Source organism: Orcinus orca, chromosome 9 (assembly GCF_937001465.1).
Source record: "Orcinus orca chromosome 9, mOrcOrc1.1, whole genome shotgun sequence".
NCBI lineage: Eukaryota > Metazoa > Chordata > Mammalia > Artiodactyla > Delphinidae > Orcinus > Orcinus orca.
This window is the reverse complement of record NC_064567.1, coordinates 4,601,943-4,619,243: the sequence shown is the minus strand read 5'-3', so window position 1 is coordinate 4,619,243 and position 17,301 is coordinate 4,601,943. Positions and strand designations below refer to the sequence as shown.

Below are 17,301 nucleotides of genomic sequence, written 5' to 3'. Positions count from 1 at the left end.
ATTGTATTAACTGCAAATAATGGTTATTTTGTCTCTTCCAACCCCAATACTTCATATTTTTTTCCTTGATCCAGCTGCACTGGCTAGAACTTCTGTCAGTGACTAGAACTGGGGATAGCTGGTGCTTTTGTCTTTCTGATTTTAAAAAGAATGATTTTACTGTTTCACTAGTGATTGCTGTAGGTTTTTGTGGAAATGCTTTTTCAGGTTAATACAGTGCCCTTGTATCCCTAGTTTACTAAGAGGTTTTTAAAAATTTTTTAAAAATTATGAATAGATGTTGACATTTAAGGCTTTTTGTGTATCTCTTGAGATGATTATGTGCTTTTGACATTTAGGCTCCAAATATGAATTACATTGATATATTTTTCAAATGTTGAACAGTCTTATTTTATTCTTGAGATAAACCCTACTTGGTTATGAAATACCAAGTACATGCTCAATTGTATTTGCAAATATTTATTTGGGATTTTTCTATCAATGTTCAAAAGTGAGATTAGTCTATAATTTTCTTTATTTTGTACCAGTTTTGTTTGGTTTGTACATCAAAATTATACTGGCTTTATGAAATGAGGTTGTTAGCTTTCTTTTCTGTTCTTTGGAATGGTTTATATAAGTTAGGCATTATTGTTTGAAGGTTTAGTAAAATGTTTGACATTCTTCTGAGAAATATACTGGATATTTTTATTTTAAAAATTACTGTTGTCGGGATTTCCCTAGTGGTCCAGTGGCTAAGGCTCTGCTCTCCCAATGCAGGGGGCCTGGGTTTGATCCTTGGTCAGGGAACTAGATCCCACATGCCGCAACTAAGAGTTTGCATGCTGCAACTAAAGTTCCCACATGCTGCAACTAAAAGATCCTGCATGCCACATCTAAAGATCCCGCATGCTGCAACGAAGATCCCACATGCAGCAACAAAGATCCTGTGTGCCGCAACTAAGACCTGGCACAGCCAAACAAATAAATAAATAAATGTTAAAAAATAATTACTGTTGTCTGTCAACTGCTGTAGCAAGTGTTCTTGAGATATAGAATTTTTATCTAAATCTTTAGGTGTATTCTTCCTTAGATATACTCTCCCTGATAATCTTCCTTAGATTGCCTTCCGATGACTTTTTAGCACTTGGAGAATAGCCTATGTCTTCTGGTTATACACATTCTATACCCATATATATATTTTTTTGATCTGCAGAACTTTTACATTGTTCTTTAAGTTTAATCTTCTTAGTTTTGATTCATCATTATAGCTAACTGAGGTGCTTTATTTTTTAATTTGTTTAAATAATTTACAAGCTCATACATACCTTACAACTATATTTTATTTGTGTTTAAAATATTTTATTTTGAAATATAGAGTCACAGGAAGTTGTAAAGAGAGTTTAGAGAGGTTCTGTGTACCCTTTTTCCTGTTCCCTCCACAGGTTACATCTTACACAATCATAGTACAATATCAAAACCAAGAGTTTGACATTGGAACAGTGTAAGTGCAGTTCTCTGTCATTTTATCCCATGTGTAGATGCCTGTAACCACCACTGCAGTCACGGTATAGAACTATTTCATCACCACAAAGATGTTGTGTTATTTCTTTATAATTACACGTATTATTATTTTATAATTACACGTGTTATTTCCCATGTTATTTCTTTACAATTACACGTATATCCCTCCCCTCCACCGTCCTTGCCCACTGACCACCACTAATCTGTTTCCGTCTCCATAATTTTGCTGTTTAGAGGATGTTATAGAGATGGAGTAATACAGTATATGTGTCCTTTTGAGATTAGCTTGCTCATTTGGCGTAAAGCCCTTGGGTGCCATCCGGGTTGTTGCATGTATCAGTAGATTGTCCCTTTTTATTGCTGAGTGGTATTGTTCCAGTGTGTGGATGTGTACCACAGATGTTTAAACATTCTTCTTTTGAGGGGCATCTTGGTTATTTCCAGTTTTTAGCTATTACAAATATAGCTGCTATGAACAGTTGTGTACAGGTCTTTGTGTGGACATAATTTTTCATTTCTCTGGATAAATCCTGTGCATATCGCAAGTTGTATGGCAAGTTTGTGTTTAGTGTTTTTCAGTAACTACCAGAGTGCTTTCCACAGTGGCTGTGTCATTTTGCACTCCCACCAGCTATGTATGAGAGAGCCAGCTTCACCTTGACAGCGTTTGCCATTGTCACTGGTTTACTTCATCTGTTCCAGTAAGTATGCAGTGATGTCTCATTCTTCTCCTTATTTTCGTTTCCCTAACGGCCAGTGATGGCAAACATCTTTTCATGTGCTTATTTGCCATCTGCATATCATCTTTGAAATGTCTCTTTGTGTCTTTTGCTCATTTTTTAATAGTGTTGCTTGTATTTTTACTGTTAAGTTTTCAGGGTTCTTTGTATATACTAGATATGAGTCGTTTGTCAGATACGTGGTTTGCAAGTAATTTCTCCCATCATTTAGCTTGTCTTTTCATCCTCTTCACAAGGTCTTTTGCAGAGCAAAAGTTTTAACTTTCGATGAATCAGCTTTTTGATTCATTGCTTTTCCTCTATTTTTCTGTTTCAAATTTCACTAATTTCTGCTCTTTATTTCCTTCCATTTTCTTGCTTTGGGTTTATTTTACTCTTCTCGGTTCTTAAGGTGGGAACTTAGATTATTGATTTGAGACTTCTTTTTTCTAATGTAAGCATGTAGTGTTAAAAATTTCCTTCTTAGCACCGCTTTAGCTATGTCCCACACATTTTAATATTTTGTATTTTAATTTTCATTCTGTTCATGCAGTTTTTAGAGACTTCCTCTTCCCTGAGACTTCCTCTTTGATCCATGGATTATTCAGAACTATGTTGTTTAGTTTTCAAGTATTTGGGGGATTTTCTCATTATCTTTCTGTTATTGATTTCTGAGTTAATTCCATTGTAGTCAGAAAGCACACTTTTATGGTTTTAATTCTTTTAAACTTGTTGAGGTTCATTTTATGGTCCAGTATTAGATTTATTTTGGTCCCATGTGCACTTGAAAACAATGTGTGTTCTGCTCTTGTTGGGTGGAATGTTCTCTTCATGTCGGTTGGATCCTGTAGGTTGATGGTGTTGAGTTCTTCTGTATCCTTGCTGATTTTCTCTCTACTTTTTCCATCACTAGTTGAGAGAGAGGTAGAGTCTATATCTATAATTGTGGACTTGTCTTTTTCTCCTTTGAGTTTTTGTTTCATATTTTGCAGCATTCTTTGGTACATACACATTTAGGAGTGCTCTGTCTTGACAGATTGACTATTGCTATTTAATGTCCCTTTCTATCAGTGGCAATTTTCTTTGCTATAAAGTGTACTTTTTCTGATAGCAGTATGGCCACTCATACTTTCTTTGATTAATATTTTTGTGGAGTATCTTTTTCCATCTTTCTAGTTTTAACCTGCATACAGGCATACCTTGGAGATGTTGTGGGTTTGGTTCTAGACCACTTCAATAAAGTGAATATCACAATAAAGCGAGTTACACGACATTTTGGTTTCCCAGTCGATTTTAAAGTTATGTTTACACTGTACTGCCATCTGTTAAGTGTGCAATAGCATATGTCTAAAAAAACAGTGTATGTACCTTAATTAAAAAATACTTTATTGCTAAAAAATGCTAACCATCATCTGAGCCTTCAGCAAGTCATAGTAAACATCAAAGATCACTGATCACAGATCCCCTTAACAAATATAATAATGATGGAAAAGTTTGAAATATAGTGAGAATTACCAAAATATGGCACAGAGACATGAAGTGGGCAAATGCTGTTGGAGAAGTGGCACCAGTAGACTTGCTCGACTCAGGGTTGCCAGAAACCTTCAATTTGTAAAAAAAGACTAAATAAAAGCAAAACACAGTAAAACCAGGTGTGCCCGTATATTGTTATATTTGAAGAGAGTTTCTCGTAGACAATGTAGAGTTCAGTCACGTTTCTTTAATCCACTCTACCAATATCTGTCTTTTAACTGGTGTGTTTAGACCATTAACATTTATTGTGATTATTGATTAGTTCTTTTTCTGTTTGTTCTTTCTGTTTTTCATTTCTTTGTTTTGTTTTACCTAACTTCCTGTGGATTACTTGAGTATGTTTTAGAATTTCATTTTGAGTTACCTGTGGTGTCTTATTTATTTATTTATTTATTTAGGTTGCGCTGGGTATTAGCTGTGGCATGCAGGATCTTTGTTGTGGCGTACAGACATTTAGTTGCAGCACATGGGAATCTAGTTCCCTGACCAGGGATCGAACCCAGGCCCCCTGCATTGGGAGTGCAGAGTCCCAACCACCGGACCACCAGGGAAGTCCCATATCCGTGGTGTTTTGAGTGCTTCTCTCTGTGTAGCTTTTTAAGTGGTTGGTCTAGTTATTATCTTGTATGTACATAGCTTTTCTTAGTCTGTGGTGTCAGCATTTACCAGTTTCAGTGACATGTAGAAACCTTATCTCCCTTTATGTCCCTTTACCCTCCTCCCTTTCTGTTTTAATTGAGGTTATACATTGAGAAGCACATTAGCATTATAATTTTTGCTTTAACTGCCAAACATAATTTAGCAAACACAAGAGGAGAAGGAAAGTAATTGTAATTTCCATATTTTTGCTCTTGTTCTTCCTTCCTTCCTGATGTTCCAGGATTCCTTCTTTTATCATTTCCTCTCTGTTTAGAGAACTTTCTTTAGCCAGTCTTTTAGAGTAGATATGTTGGTGACAAATTCTGTTAGTTTTTGTACATCTGAGAATGTCTAGATTTGCTCCTCATTTTTGAAGGAAATTTTGCTGAATATAGAATTCTGAGTGGGCAGTTCTCGCAACACTTGAAAATATGCAACTTCCTTTTGGGCTACCTGATTTCTGATGAGAAATTTGCTGGAGGCATTCAGAATTTTTTCTTTGCTCTTTAGTTTTTGGACTTTTCTTTGGGTTTATCCTCTTTAGAGTTTATTCAACCTTAAATTTATAGGATTATTTTTTTTTTTTTGCCAAATTTGCCAATTTTTTTTTTTTTTCCTCACCACGCAGCTTGCAGGATCTTAGTTCCCCAACCAGGGATCGAACCCAGGTCCCCTGCAGTGGAAGCGTGGAGTACTAACCACTGGGCCACCAGGGAATTCCCAAATTTGACAAATTTTTAACCGTAATTTCTTTGGATGATTTTCCAGCCCTACCTCCTTTCTCCTCCCATCTGGGACTCGGAATACATGACTCTTAGATGTGCTGTTGTCCAGCCCACGTGTCCCTGAAGCCCTGTTCATTTGTTTTTCAGTCTGTTTTCTCTTTGTCGTTCAGGTTGGGTTATTTCTGTTGCTGTCTTCAAGTTCATTGACTCTTTCCCCTGTCGTTTTCTGCTGCTGAGCTCATCCATTGACATTTTAATTTCAGGTATTGTGTTTTCTGGTTCTAAAATTTCTGTGGGTTTTGTCTTTATATCTTTTATCTTTGCTGTGACTTTGTGTTCCTTTGCTGACTTCCTTTTATTTTTCATTTGTTTCAGGTGCATTTGTAGTTGCTCATTGAAGCATTTTATGATGGCTCCTAAAATCTTGTTTGGTAATTCTGTTATCTGTGTCATCTCAGTGTTGCTATCTATTGATCATCTTTTCTCATTTCACTTGAGGTATTCCTGGTTCTTGCTATGGTGAGAGTTTTTTTTTTTTTCTATTGAAACTTGGACATTTTGGATATTATATTATGAGATTCCAGATCTTATTTAAATCTTATGCTTTGGCAAGTCATTTCTGATATCGCTCCAGCAGGGGAAGGGGGATACCCTTTGTTAATGCCAGTTTGGGGCTGAAGTTCAGGTTTTCCTCTTGGCCTTTGTTGACACTCATTTGGGGAGGGGCTCCATGTTGCTGCTGAGTGTGGGCGGGGGATCAGACCCCTGACTAGGCTTCTGCAGGTACCATCCGCCGGAAGGGTGAGGGGTGGAAGTGCTGACTTTCCACCAGGCCTCCTCTGGCAGGACCCCGGTGTGGAGGCAGAGGGGTGGGATGAGTCCTGGCTCCTGCGTGGTGTCTACACTGCACGTGGGGGGTTTGTTTTTCTGTCGTGTTTGATTGGAGTCGGGCAGTTGTATGTTTTCACTGCCCCTTTCACCTCCTTTGGCTGGAGACAGCAGGCTTTTGGGGACTGTGTTTGTTTGTTCCCACTGGTGTTTCTGGGTTGTTGGCTTCCCTGGCAGCCAGCGTAGGACACATGAAACAAACGAAAACCTGGAAGTCACCAGCGTGTTGTTCCTTGGGTCCTGAGGTCCCTAGCCAGTCTGCTGCTTTCTCTTCACCTCTCAGCATTTTTATGTTTCTTTCAAATATAAAGTCCAGGGATTCTAGCTGTGCTTAGTGAGAGGAGTAGAGAAAAGTATGTTTACTCCATCTTTCCAGAAGCAGAAGTCCAAATTTAATTAACTTTGAATAGGTAATACATTCATGTGACATACAAATTAAATGCTGTAAAAAGATGTACAGCGAAAATTAACTCTCTACCACCCACTTCCCCTCTTAGATGGCAACTACAGTTTCTGGTTTCTTCCTTCCTGAGGTAACTGTACATGTACTGGCGAGTATACACAGACGTTTTTTTACCTAAGTGGTGGCGTACCACGGACACCATTTTGCACCTTGCTTTTTTTCTCCTGACGCTCCATCTCAGAGAACGTTGTGGGTCACTTCGTGAACTCCTGTATTGCTTTTCGTGGCCTCATGATATTCCATTGCATGGAGATGCCACATGTATGTAAGCAGTTGGAATGTTTAGGTGCTGATCCTGTTATCTGTTATATTTGTTGTCCTTTCCATCTTAATGTTCTCCGCACACTAGTTGTCTTTGTTTACACCTGAGTCAGGGTCCTGTAGGAAGCTGTGGTGTCCTGGAGAAAGCTGCGGGTGATTTAGATCTGTGTGCTACAGCAAGTCATGTGTATACTCCGTGAATACTCAGAGGTGCTCACTGATAGCTACTCTTTAGACACATTTCTCCGTCATGTTCTCAAGGACTATTTGGACCACATCTTGCTTTTCATAGGTATGAACAAAAGATTTTGAATATAAGCTCTATAAAGCTTTACTCTCTTTCATGGCTGTAGTTGCTTCCGTGTAATAGTTAAAAGAAGCACGCTTTATGGTTTGTTGTTGCTGCTGCTGCTAAAGGCCACTAAAACATAGATCTCCTGTGCTTTGGGGTCAGAGTACTTACATCTCCCTTTTGGGAGGGATAAGATTTACTTTGTTCTCAGGTGAATTTTTGAGCGTGGTAGCTTCATTCTCACTAAGGTTAACATTGTTTTCTTTAAGGTGGTGAGTTTTCACTTGGTTTGATATATTGCCCTCAAATTTTTGGCAAACTTGAATGAAGTCATGAATTGAAGAATCTTTTTGTCGTTGTCTCTTTACAGTCTTTTAAGCTGACTTGGCAGTTTAATTCTAAATTCGGGCATAGTTAAGTTTGGTCTGCCCAGAGGGTGGAATCTGGCACTGCCACACTGCGAGGAGTTTTGAGGTCTGCTGCAAGCCCTCTCTCCAGGGGCCCTTGAAATGCTAACTGGCGCATCGGATGATTCTGTGTCAGTGCCCCACTGGATGGCATGGTTGGTGTTCAGAGATGGGTTGTGTTTGTTCCCACAGGTTGCCTTAGTAAGTGTTGGCCCTCCAGACTTTTCTGGCCCCATTCTTAGCCTCATGGCCCTGATGGGCTCACTGCTTCTGACATGGATGCCTTCTCTAGGCTCAGCCCCCAGCATTTCCTGCAGAAATTCTGTCCTTTAGATTTGTGCCACCTTTCGTAACTTGAAAGCTTCGAGACTAAATGTGGCAATGAGTTGGAGTGAGAAAAGGAGATGGGCAAAGTGATTTCTGTCCTTTTTTTTTTCCACCTCTTTAGCCTGTTACTTAAAGATAGCTTTCTGAGAAAAAGGATTAAAATTCACTCCCGTAGCTTTCTTGCTATTCTTCATTTGTAATAAATTGAGGATTTCAGATAATCTACCTTTAAAAATAATTGTATTTGTTTACTAATTTGTTCTGGAATAAATTTGATGAAGAGTAGTTTTTAGGAACTCAGAGTTTAACCAGGGGTTAGGAGTTTAAATGGAAAATTGAATCTTTATGAAGCTTTCCACATTTCATTAGATGTTAATTCTGGAGTTAAGTTTTATATGATTATTTACTACTAAGTATATTCCTAAGTATCAAGGTTAAGCTCTTATTAAAATAATGTTTCAAAAAAGCCATTAATATTTTTACATAATACAATTGTTTGATTATTGTACTTTTCTTTTTGTCAGATACTAGTCAGCAACCTCTTAGTTTTTCTTTTAATGGGAAATCAGGTTTTTTTTTTGGTAACAAGACTAAAAATATGTTTTAAATCTGACAGAGTTTCATGAAAATGACATGAGGCATTTTTCAGTTTACTCTTTTCTTCTGTATTATATTTTAAATTTTGTCTCCTATTTTATATTTTAAAATTTGTAATCTATTTGATACTCCATGGGCATTTCACTTACTATCTTGAGGAATTTTTTTCAGATGAAACTGAGAAATATAGTAATGTAGCTTTTGTCAGCATTAAAAGCAGACCAGCTGAGTTCTTTTGTGCCATGCTGAAAATAATGCTGGAACATGGTAACTTGTTTCTGTGTTACTTTACCTACTCATTGGTAGAGTCTTTTCTATGAACACACTCGACTCCAAATAAAACCGTAATATTGAAAATTTACTTGTCCATACATAGGGATTTTATCCTCCTCTCTTGACCATTGAAATGAATGAGTATGGTGATGGGCTCTTTGTATTGTTTTTCCTAAGGTATTGCCATCAGAGAGTCTGCAAAGGTGGTCGACCAAGCCCAGAGGAGGGTGTTGAGGGGTGTCGACGACCTGGACTTCTTCATAGGGGACGAAGCCATAGATAAACCCACGTATGCCACAAAGGTAAACGCCTGCTGGGATTCGCTTCTGTAAGTGCACAGCCAAGAGCAGAGCAGCAGGATGAGTGATGCAAAGTGGCGCTTTATGTAGAAACTGTACTTGTGAGTTGTAGAATATATTTTATTCTTATGTTTGAAAAGAGGCTTTGTTGTTGTTTTTGATGAGGGTACTTTTGATGTGGGGAATCGAGTGAATTTACAAATGCAGAGTTGACTCAGAGACCGCTGGGTTATGTGGAAAGCAAGGTCTGCTCCTGTGGAAACCTGCAGGTTGACTAATTAACCTGTCATATGTGGAGAGTTGCAGATTGATCAGTTAAAAAGAAGCACTAAAGTTATTTAACTAGACATTTGTTCTAAAAAAAAAACCACTCCCCAAACTCCAGATCGAATGGTATTGTAGATTAGCTCTGCTTTTCCATCTGTTACCCCATTGTTAAGACGATTCTTTGTGCTTAGAAATGGGTGGAGTAGAATATAAACAGTAATGTCGTGGCCTCTTTCTGGTAAAGTGCCTGTTGTTTCTTTCTATAAATTAACATTCACTCCATGCGCTGTCTTCCATCTCTTCCGGGCCAGTGCTGTTGTTACACCGTTGCTCTTACCGTGTGAACTGAAGCTTGATGTAGTTTGGTCTCTCTTGCTTTAGTGGCCAATAAGACACGGAATAATTGAAGACTGGGATCTAATGGAAAGGTTCATGGAACAAGTGATTTTTAAATATCTTCGAGCTGAGCCTGAGGATCATTATTTTTTAATGGTGAGTAACTGGACCTAAGAAGGGTATATCCCTGTCAATTCCAAGTTGCGTAGATTTTAAACCCAAGGTGTTCTTCCCTGGGGAGTTTTTAATGCCTGCTAAAGCTGTTTGTATGAATGGGGGTGCTTTTTGGGCAAATAACAGAAAGCTCAACAAAAATGCCTGAAAGCCAAAAGGGACTTATTATCTCATGAAACAGAAAGGCCAGAGTCAGGCCGCTCCAGGGCTCGTTATTTCAGCAGCTCAGGGACGGAGGCAAGGACCAGCCTAGTTCAGTAGTTTGGCCTCTTGTGTTGGTTCCCCTCAAGCCCCAGGATGGCTGCCCAAGTTCCTTTACCACCTCTTGGTGTATTTGCTGTCAGAGGTAGAAGCACTTTTTAGGAATTAAGAATCCCTTTCCTAGAAACCTTCCCAGCAGATTTACCCCATCCGTCCATGCCTAGCCTGGTGCCTTGCAAGGGGAATGGAATTACCTGACAGGTTTAGATTGATCAAGATTCTCTCCCTTGGGCTGGTGAGGGGACGATGTCTGATCACCTGGCCCCAAGAGGGTAGGTACGTAAACAGGCCTCTAACAGCAAGGAAGGTGGAGGGAGGAATGGATTTGGGTAGGAAACCAACTGTGCACTTGGATGTCCTCGAGAAGTAACCGGATGACTCTGATTTTTGCTTCTTTTATAGCAGAGGAAACCGAGTCAAGATGATATTTTGCCAGCGTTTAAATCGCACTCTAAAATAAAATTGAGCTGAGTTATGGGCCCTGATATTGTGGTACTTAATTGATCTTGTTCAAACAAAACAAAGCATTACAGAGAAATGAAAAGAAATATCTCTTGGTTATGGAATCTGTTCTGATTGTTCGACTCAACTTCACGTTTCCTTCCATGAAATGTTCTTTTTAAGTTAAAATTAATTACATGTACAGAACACTTGCTTTGTGGAGAGCAATTGCACATAGCATAAGCTGCACATTACAACCTCCATAATTTAGCTTTGGATTTTTTCCATGCAAGTATATTGTCAAAAGGTCCCTGATCCCCAATTATATAGTTCTTTCTAATGTTAAATATGGAGTGTTCTTTAGAATTATCTGGCTTAAAATATGTTAACTACAAGGCTGTTATGGTAGTTAGTGGAATCTATATATTTAAAATCTATTACAACAAGTTCTTGAAAGTGCCCTGATCTTTTTTTCTGGCTATATCGCCGTAACTAGGAATTGCCAAGTGTGAATACTGTGTTTTACAGGCCACCATGTGTTTTCTCTCCTGTGCGTCTACAGTGGTTTATGTAAAATAAATGGAGCCAGGAACTGACGGTGTGTCTGAGTGGCTTTGTCTTTAAAGCCTCAGCAGATCACAGATTCCTACCTGTCCCATTTGGCGTCTTTCCATCTCTCGCGCATTGCGTAACAACCTGTTGGACAGGACTTCAGGAGCGCGTGCCGCCCAGCAGCTTCCTTCTGTCCACCTCAGCTTCCCATGCCAGGTGGTCCCCTCTCGCTTCACTCAGAGGGACGCTTAGTCCTAGCCTGTGGAGCAGACACACACCACCAGGACACAGCCCACAGGAATTGTTTCCTACAAGAAATTATTTTCTGCTTTTGCTGGCATTATAGGCTAGTAAGATAAAACCACTTTCTCGGAAGGAGTTGGAGGTGTTTGGTGTGAATATGGAAAAGTCCATTTGCCAAAAATGAGTACCTGTAATGAATATTCAGAAATAATCAAGTTTATTAAATTAAACAGAGAAGATATTGTGTTCTGTGTATTGTGCTTTGAATTTTGCAAGGTCAGTTCATTGCATGATGTGATTGAGGAAGTAATGAGAATGGTACATTGCTTTCAGGTTTATGCCCTTAGTCGTCAGTTAATGGAATAGTTCATGGGGAGTAAAGCAGGTATAGAGATTTATGGCCGAGTCTAGAAGTCAGTTGAAGACATTTACTGAACTGCTGTATCAGATAATGCTTTTTGGTATAAGAGAGTCTAAAGGGGTTAAATTAAAGGTCCCTCAGTAGCCCCCAAATTGTTCTTTCTGGCTGCGGTGAACAGATGCCTGAGCATATAGGTGAGAATGAGCTCATTACGGCTCACGTTTTTCAAGACGTTTCAGAGACTTGGCTGTATCGGTCATGTGGATTGAGCAGATAGCAAATGGGAATCCTACTCTTTTCTCCAACACTGAAGTGCCCAGAGTTCAAAACAGAAGCATATATTTTAAAGAATTGCAGTGCTCTTGAGTGGAAATCGAGTTACAACTTTAGAAGAGATTGGCAGGCTTTTTGAATATGAATCAAGGAGGAAGAGCAAGCAGCACGTGCTGATCAAGAATGCCTGAGAGCCAGGAGCCGCAAAGACGGACATCCCAGCTTAAACAGAGAGAGAGAGAGAGAGAGAACCGCCCTTCCTTCGTCTTTTGTTCCATTCGGGTCCTCAGTGGCTCAGATGACACCCGCCCATATTGGGGAAGGCGTGTCTCTGTTCTCAGTCCGCTGAATGCTAATCTCTTCCAGTGACACCCTCACAAGCACACCCAGAAATGATGTACCAGCTCTCCGGGTGTCTCTTAGCCTAGTCAAGCTGACCATGACATGTGGTCCATGACATGTGGTAAGTCCCGACTCGCCGTAATAGTTGCCTTCTTGGCTCTTGAGAATGAAGTAGACCTGCTGTGTCCAGTACGGAAGCCACCAGCCAGTGCGAAGGTTGACAGCCCTGGGTATGCTAAGTCCGTCACCCCTGGCCCACGTGCTTTCCACCTTACGGTACCTTATCTCCTCTCCTGGTCTCCCTCCCTTCAGGATTTATATTTTTAAAAAGATTTCTTTACTGCAGTTATAGAGAGGCTTGGGGGTGGAACAGTATTAGGTACATGTGTTCAGTTTGCTGTCTTTATCCAGAAATATGGATTGGTTTTATGGAACGGATTAATTCTTTATTTTTGAATTCATACCAGATGATGTTTCACCATTATTATGAATAAATTTGTTTGTGTAACTTGCATTCATGTGATGTTTTAATCATATGCTTCAGTATTAAAAAAAATAAGAAAAACTTGATATCTCCTATTTAGATCTTGTTGTAAATAATGGTTTGGGGAAAGTTTCATTTAAATTGGTCTCCTAAAGGAACAGTTACTGGTGGTAAACATAAAAGAAATGGAGGATTGAGGAAAAAATGGGTTTATGATTATGATTCTCAGAACCCGTAAGAATATGCCTTTAATAATGCTGAATTTGATTCAGGAGCCAGGAGAGCCTAATTACACTGTAAACATTCCCTTAAATAGAAGTATGTAGGTTTTAATGTAAATTCTTCACAGATGGTGAATCGTTTGGCAGCAAGTAATTAAATATTGGTTTTAGCAAGTTAAGGGTTTTATTTTCCTTACATACATTTGTAGTAGGGAGGGCAGTGCTGGCAGGGCAGCATCCTGGTGTCTGTCATTAGCGGTCTCTGTGCTCTAGTATCTCTAGCGTATGGCTTTCATTCCACGGTTACCTGGTGACCCCACGCTGGCTCCTGCAGCTCCATCATCACCTCTGCATTCCAGGAAAGAAGGCATTAAGAGCAAGCAGAAGCGAGTCTACTGCTTGAGTCTGCCTTCACCCCTGTAAGGAGCTTTCCTAGAAGCCACATCCATCAGCTTTTGCTTCTTATTGGCCAGAACTTACTCACTTAGCCACCCCTGTCCATGAGGAAGTCTGGGAAATGCTTTTCCTCTTGGCCTGTGATTGATCAGTGGTCTGTCATTAAGGCAGAAGGGAGAATGGGTACAGGGTAGGCAAGTTGCAGTGCCTTCCATAATGATGTGACTACAGGTATGAAGACAGTGGCAAGACGAGAATTCATTCAACTGTCTTCACAACTCTGGCTGGATGTGGCGAGTGTCATCCCCATCGGCAGCCAGAAGGCCAGGAAAGCCATGTCGAGATGCAACTGCTTCTGCTCTGTGTTGCCGTCTTGCCTCTGTGAGTTTCTCCGTCTGGATAAATAGATCAGGAAGTTGTATTGGGAGTTTCTGTGGTCTTTACACACAGGCTGTAACCCAGGGTTTCACAACTCTTGTAAAGATTTTTTTTATTATAGAACTGTAAGTGTGATTTAGAAAATTTGAAAGATATCTGTGGGACTTTTTACATCTCATTAACATAAATATTAACGTTTAGTATATCTTCATTTAATCTTTTCACCCATGTTTTTGTATGACTTTGCATTTAATATTGTGTCCTCTGTCCCTCTTCCCCCATTTTCTTACACTCTTTTCATAATTCTCATTTTAATGGCTATACAATCCTCTATCCAGTGAATATTTCCTGTTTAGCAGTTTCACTATTTTTAGATGTTTACTTTTGTTTCCAATTTCTTGGTTTTCTAAGAAGTAATATAAAGTAATCTTTGCACAGTGGTTTCTATATTAGCATTTTTTATATTAAAAGTATAAAAATTATATATAATTTGGGGGTACAGAAGTATTAATAATTTTGAATCTTTAGCATACCATTTCACGCTGAAATCTTCAGTGTACTAGAGGCCACATTATTAGAACTCTTGTCAGAATTGATTAATATTTTTGATTATTTGTTGTCAACTTGCATTTTTAATAACTTTGACCTTAAACATTTTTTCATGTGTTTATTAGCTGTATTTTCTCTTTCGTGAATTGCCTATTCATGTCCTGTGTTTTGTACATATCAGTGTTTTATTGCTTTTCCTATTGCTGTGATTTCTATGATCTTTTTTTTTACCTAAAAGTTTCTTTTGTGATAAAATGTACATAAAATTTACCATTTTAACCATTTTTGAATGTACAGTTTGATGAATTGAGTACATGCACATTGCTGTGCACCCGTTACCACCATCCGTCTCCAGAACTTTCTCGTCTTCCAAACTGAAACTCTGACCCCATTGAAGAATAGCTCCCTCTTCCTGCTTCCTCCAGCCCCTGGCACCCCCCCCCATCCTACTTTCTGTGTCTATGACTGTAACTATTCTAGATCCTCATATAAGTGGAATCTTACAGTATTTTTCCTTTTGTGACTGGCGTATTTCACTTAGTATAATGTCTTCAGGGTTCAGCCACATTGTAGCATGTGTCAGAATTTCCTTCTTTTCAGGGCTGAATAATATTCGGTTTTATATGTATCACACTTTGTTTATACTGTGAACTCTTCCTTATAATAGACAGGAAGCTTTTGTCAGGAGCAGATACTTCTTTTCTCAATTGATTTTTTTTTCCCCTTTGTAGATTATGTTTTTGAATCTGTAAGTTTTTATGTAGTAAACCTGTTTTCCTTTGATGTTTATACATAATTTTCATCCATTTGGGATATATTTGGAACTTCATTTGACACTGGACTTAAACCCGGAAGAATCCAGGAGCCAGGGTCAATCTACTTCTTGCTGGGAATGTCTCCTGTAGGCTCACTTTTTGCTTCAAACCAAATAGGCAGCTCTTAGCCAGCGGGGAAGAAATGTTCCTCGACTGTGCTCACACTTTTCATGCCTTTTTAGTCTTTTTCTCTTGATCCTTTTTTCCCCTCTGCTCAGTTTAAATGCTTTGTTTCTAAAGTTAACTTATTAAGGTGCTTGCATTTCTCCTCATGGTGAGAAAAGATTTTATAGATCTCTGTAGCTAATATATATAATTTCTTCTGGTGTGAATTACATTATTGATGGTATAGCTGACATTTATTCAGCGCTTGCTATGTGCCCTGCCCCTCCCCTCACCAAGTATTTACATGTATTCACTCATTTATTTAATCCCACCAACAACCCTGGGAGGGGGTAGTTATTAGGCCTGTTTTTCAGATGGACAGGAGGTGCTTTAAGGAGATACATTGTAGCCAGTACTGTTGGAAGGTGCAGCTATTATTCATGTGCTTTAAATGCAAGAAATCTAAAATAGTAATCATAACACAGCGCCAGCTATGTGCTGGGCGCTTTAAGGTATTAACAAATTTAATCTCAACCCCCTGAGGTAGGAATGTTAAAATAAGTTATGTTGTTGATGGGTGACTTTCAGATCCCTTATTTACAATCTGCTTTTGATGACTTTATTATTTCTCACATATGTCTTAAGATTGCTTTCTCTCTCCCATCCAGGGAATATTATATATTGATTCTAATCACAGTAATTAAAACTTACTTGGGGCGCTGCATTTGAGCTTTCCATCATTGCTATACAAGAGTCTAAGCTAAAGGCCCCAGTGAGCTGACAGCCAGACTTGCTTATTTGTTTGAAGCGATGACATGCACAGCACAGAATTCAAAAGGTGCAGAAGGATTTCCAGTGCACGTGTGTCTCCTTCCCAGCTCTGTGCTGCCCCCCAGATCCCCTTCCTGGAGGAAAACACCTTTACCGGTTCTTAACCAGAGATAATTGTGTGCAGGCATATGGATTATACATAATCCATAATCTTGTTTTATAAAATGGTAATGAAATACACATATGGTGGTAACCTTGTTTTTTATTGTAAAACCTTTAAAAATTGTGATTAAAAACATATGAAATTTACTCCCTTAACCTTTTTTAAGTGTGTAGTTCAGAGTGTTACCTGTATTCGCATTGTTGTGTGACAGGTCTCTAGAACCTTCGCATCCTGCAGAACTGAAGCTCTGCCCATTGAACAGCTCCCTATTCCTCGCCCCCATACACCTTGATTTTTTATAAAAAAGTTGTTGATACAGAAGAACATTTAAGGATGTGTAAAGTGTGGAGATGCCTTTCTCTTTTCACTTAACTGTTTATCATAGAGATTGTTTCATACCAGCACGCAAAAAGCTCATCCTTTTTAATTGCTGCAAAGTGTAGCGTTTTATGGATGTGGCATAATTTGTTTAATCAGTTCCTAGTGAGTGGGCATTTAGGTTTTTCTTTTTTAATATTTTATTTATTTATTTGGCTGTGCCGGGTCTTTGTTGCGGCATGTGGGCTCCTTAGTTGCAGCTTGCGGGCTCCTTAGTTGCGGCACGCACGTGAGATCTAGTTCTCTGACTAGGGATCGAACCCGGGCCGCCTGCGTTGGGAGCATGGAGTCCTAATCACTGGACAACCAGGGAAGTCCCAAGGTTTTTTCTGATCTTGGAAGCAATGCTGACTTTGGACCTCTCTGAGGCACCTTGTTTTTTCTTGCCTAGAGAATGTAATTTGATTTTGTTTCGTGGTCTTAGCTAAGAGACTTTAGTCTTCAGTGAGTTTCTCACTGGTACTTGCTGATGATTTTAGTAACAGTAACTCACCACATGCTGTGTGCTGCCATGAGCACTTTATTTAGACTCCTGTGAGGTCAGTGCTCATTACACACCGAGACAGGAAATCACTTTCTAAACTTAGTAAAATTGAAGGTGGGACAAGCTCTCCTTTTAACCGGGCTGGTGTGGCCTGCCACTGTGCGACAGGTGTGTGTGGCCTTAGTTCAGCTGTTCTACTATATGCTTTGCTTTCTGGTTTTAATGTGTTTTATTTATGTATTAGTATTTTAAGACTTATTATTTATAAAAATAATTCATAATAATTCATTAAAACTACTTTAATGTAACTATCCTTCTGTATAATATATTTACCTGTGTTTGTTTAGGTGTGATTACTTCCTACTGTGCTTAGTGATCAAGTTG

General features: G+C 39.0%; 1 protein-coding gene across 19 annotated transcripts in view; it reads left to right on the top strand.

Annotated features, from left to right (window-relative positions):
- The window catches only part of LOC101289752 (actin related protein 3B), a 176,149-nt gene that overhangs the window by 21,473 nt on the left and 137,375 nt on the right, over nt 1–17,301 (top strand). For 9 of the 19 annotated variants that reach the window (XM_033408283.2, XM_033408285.2, XM_004281224.4 and 6 more), the window contains 2 exons: nt 8,802–8,926; nt 9,572–9,682. The exons of 1 other annotated variant lie outside the window; for it this stretch is intronic. In XM_033408283.2, coding sequence (XP_033264174.1) covers nt 8,802–8,926; nt 9,572–9,682 — 236 coding nt within the window. Of the gene's footprint in view, nt 1–2,069; nt 2,202–5,286; nt 5,380–6,420; nt 7,021–8,801; nt 8,927–9,571; nt 9,683–13,505; nt 13,656–15,789; nt 17,298–17,301 lie in introns of those variants that run through there. 9 more of the 19 variants (XM_049715168.1, XM_049715169.1, XM_049715166.1 and 6 more) reach the window with 8 other exon arrangements.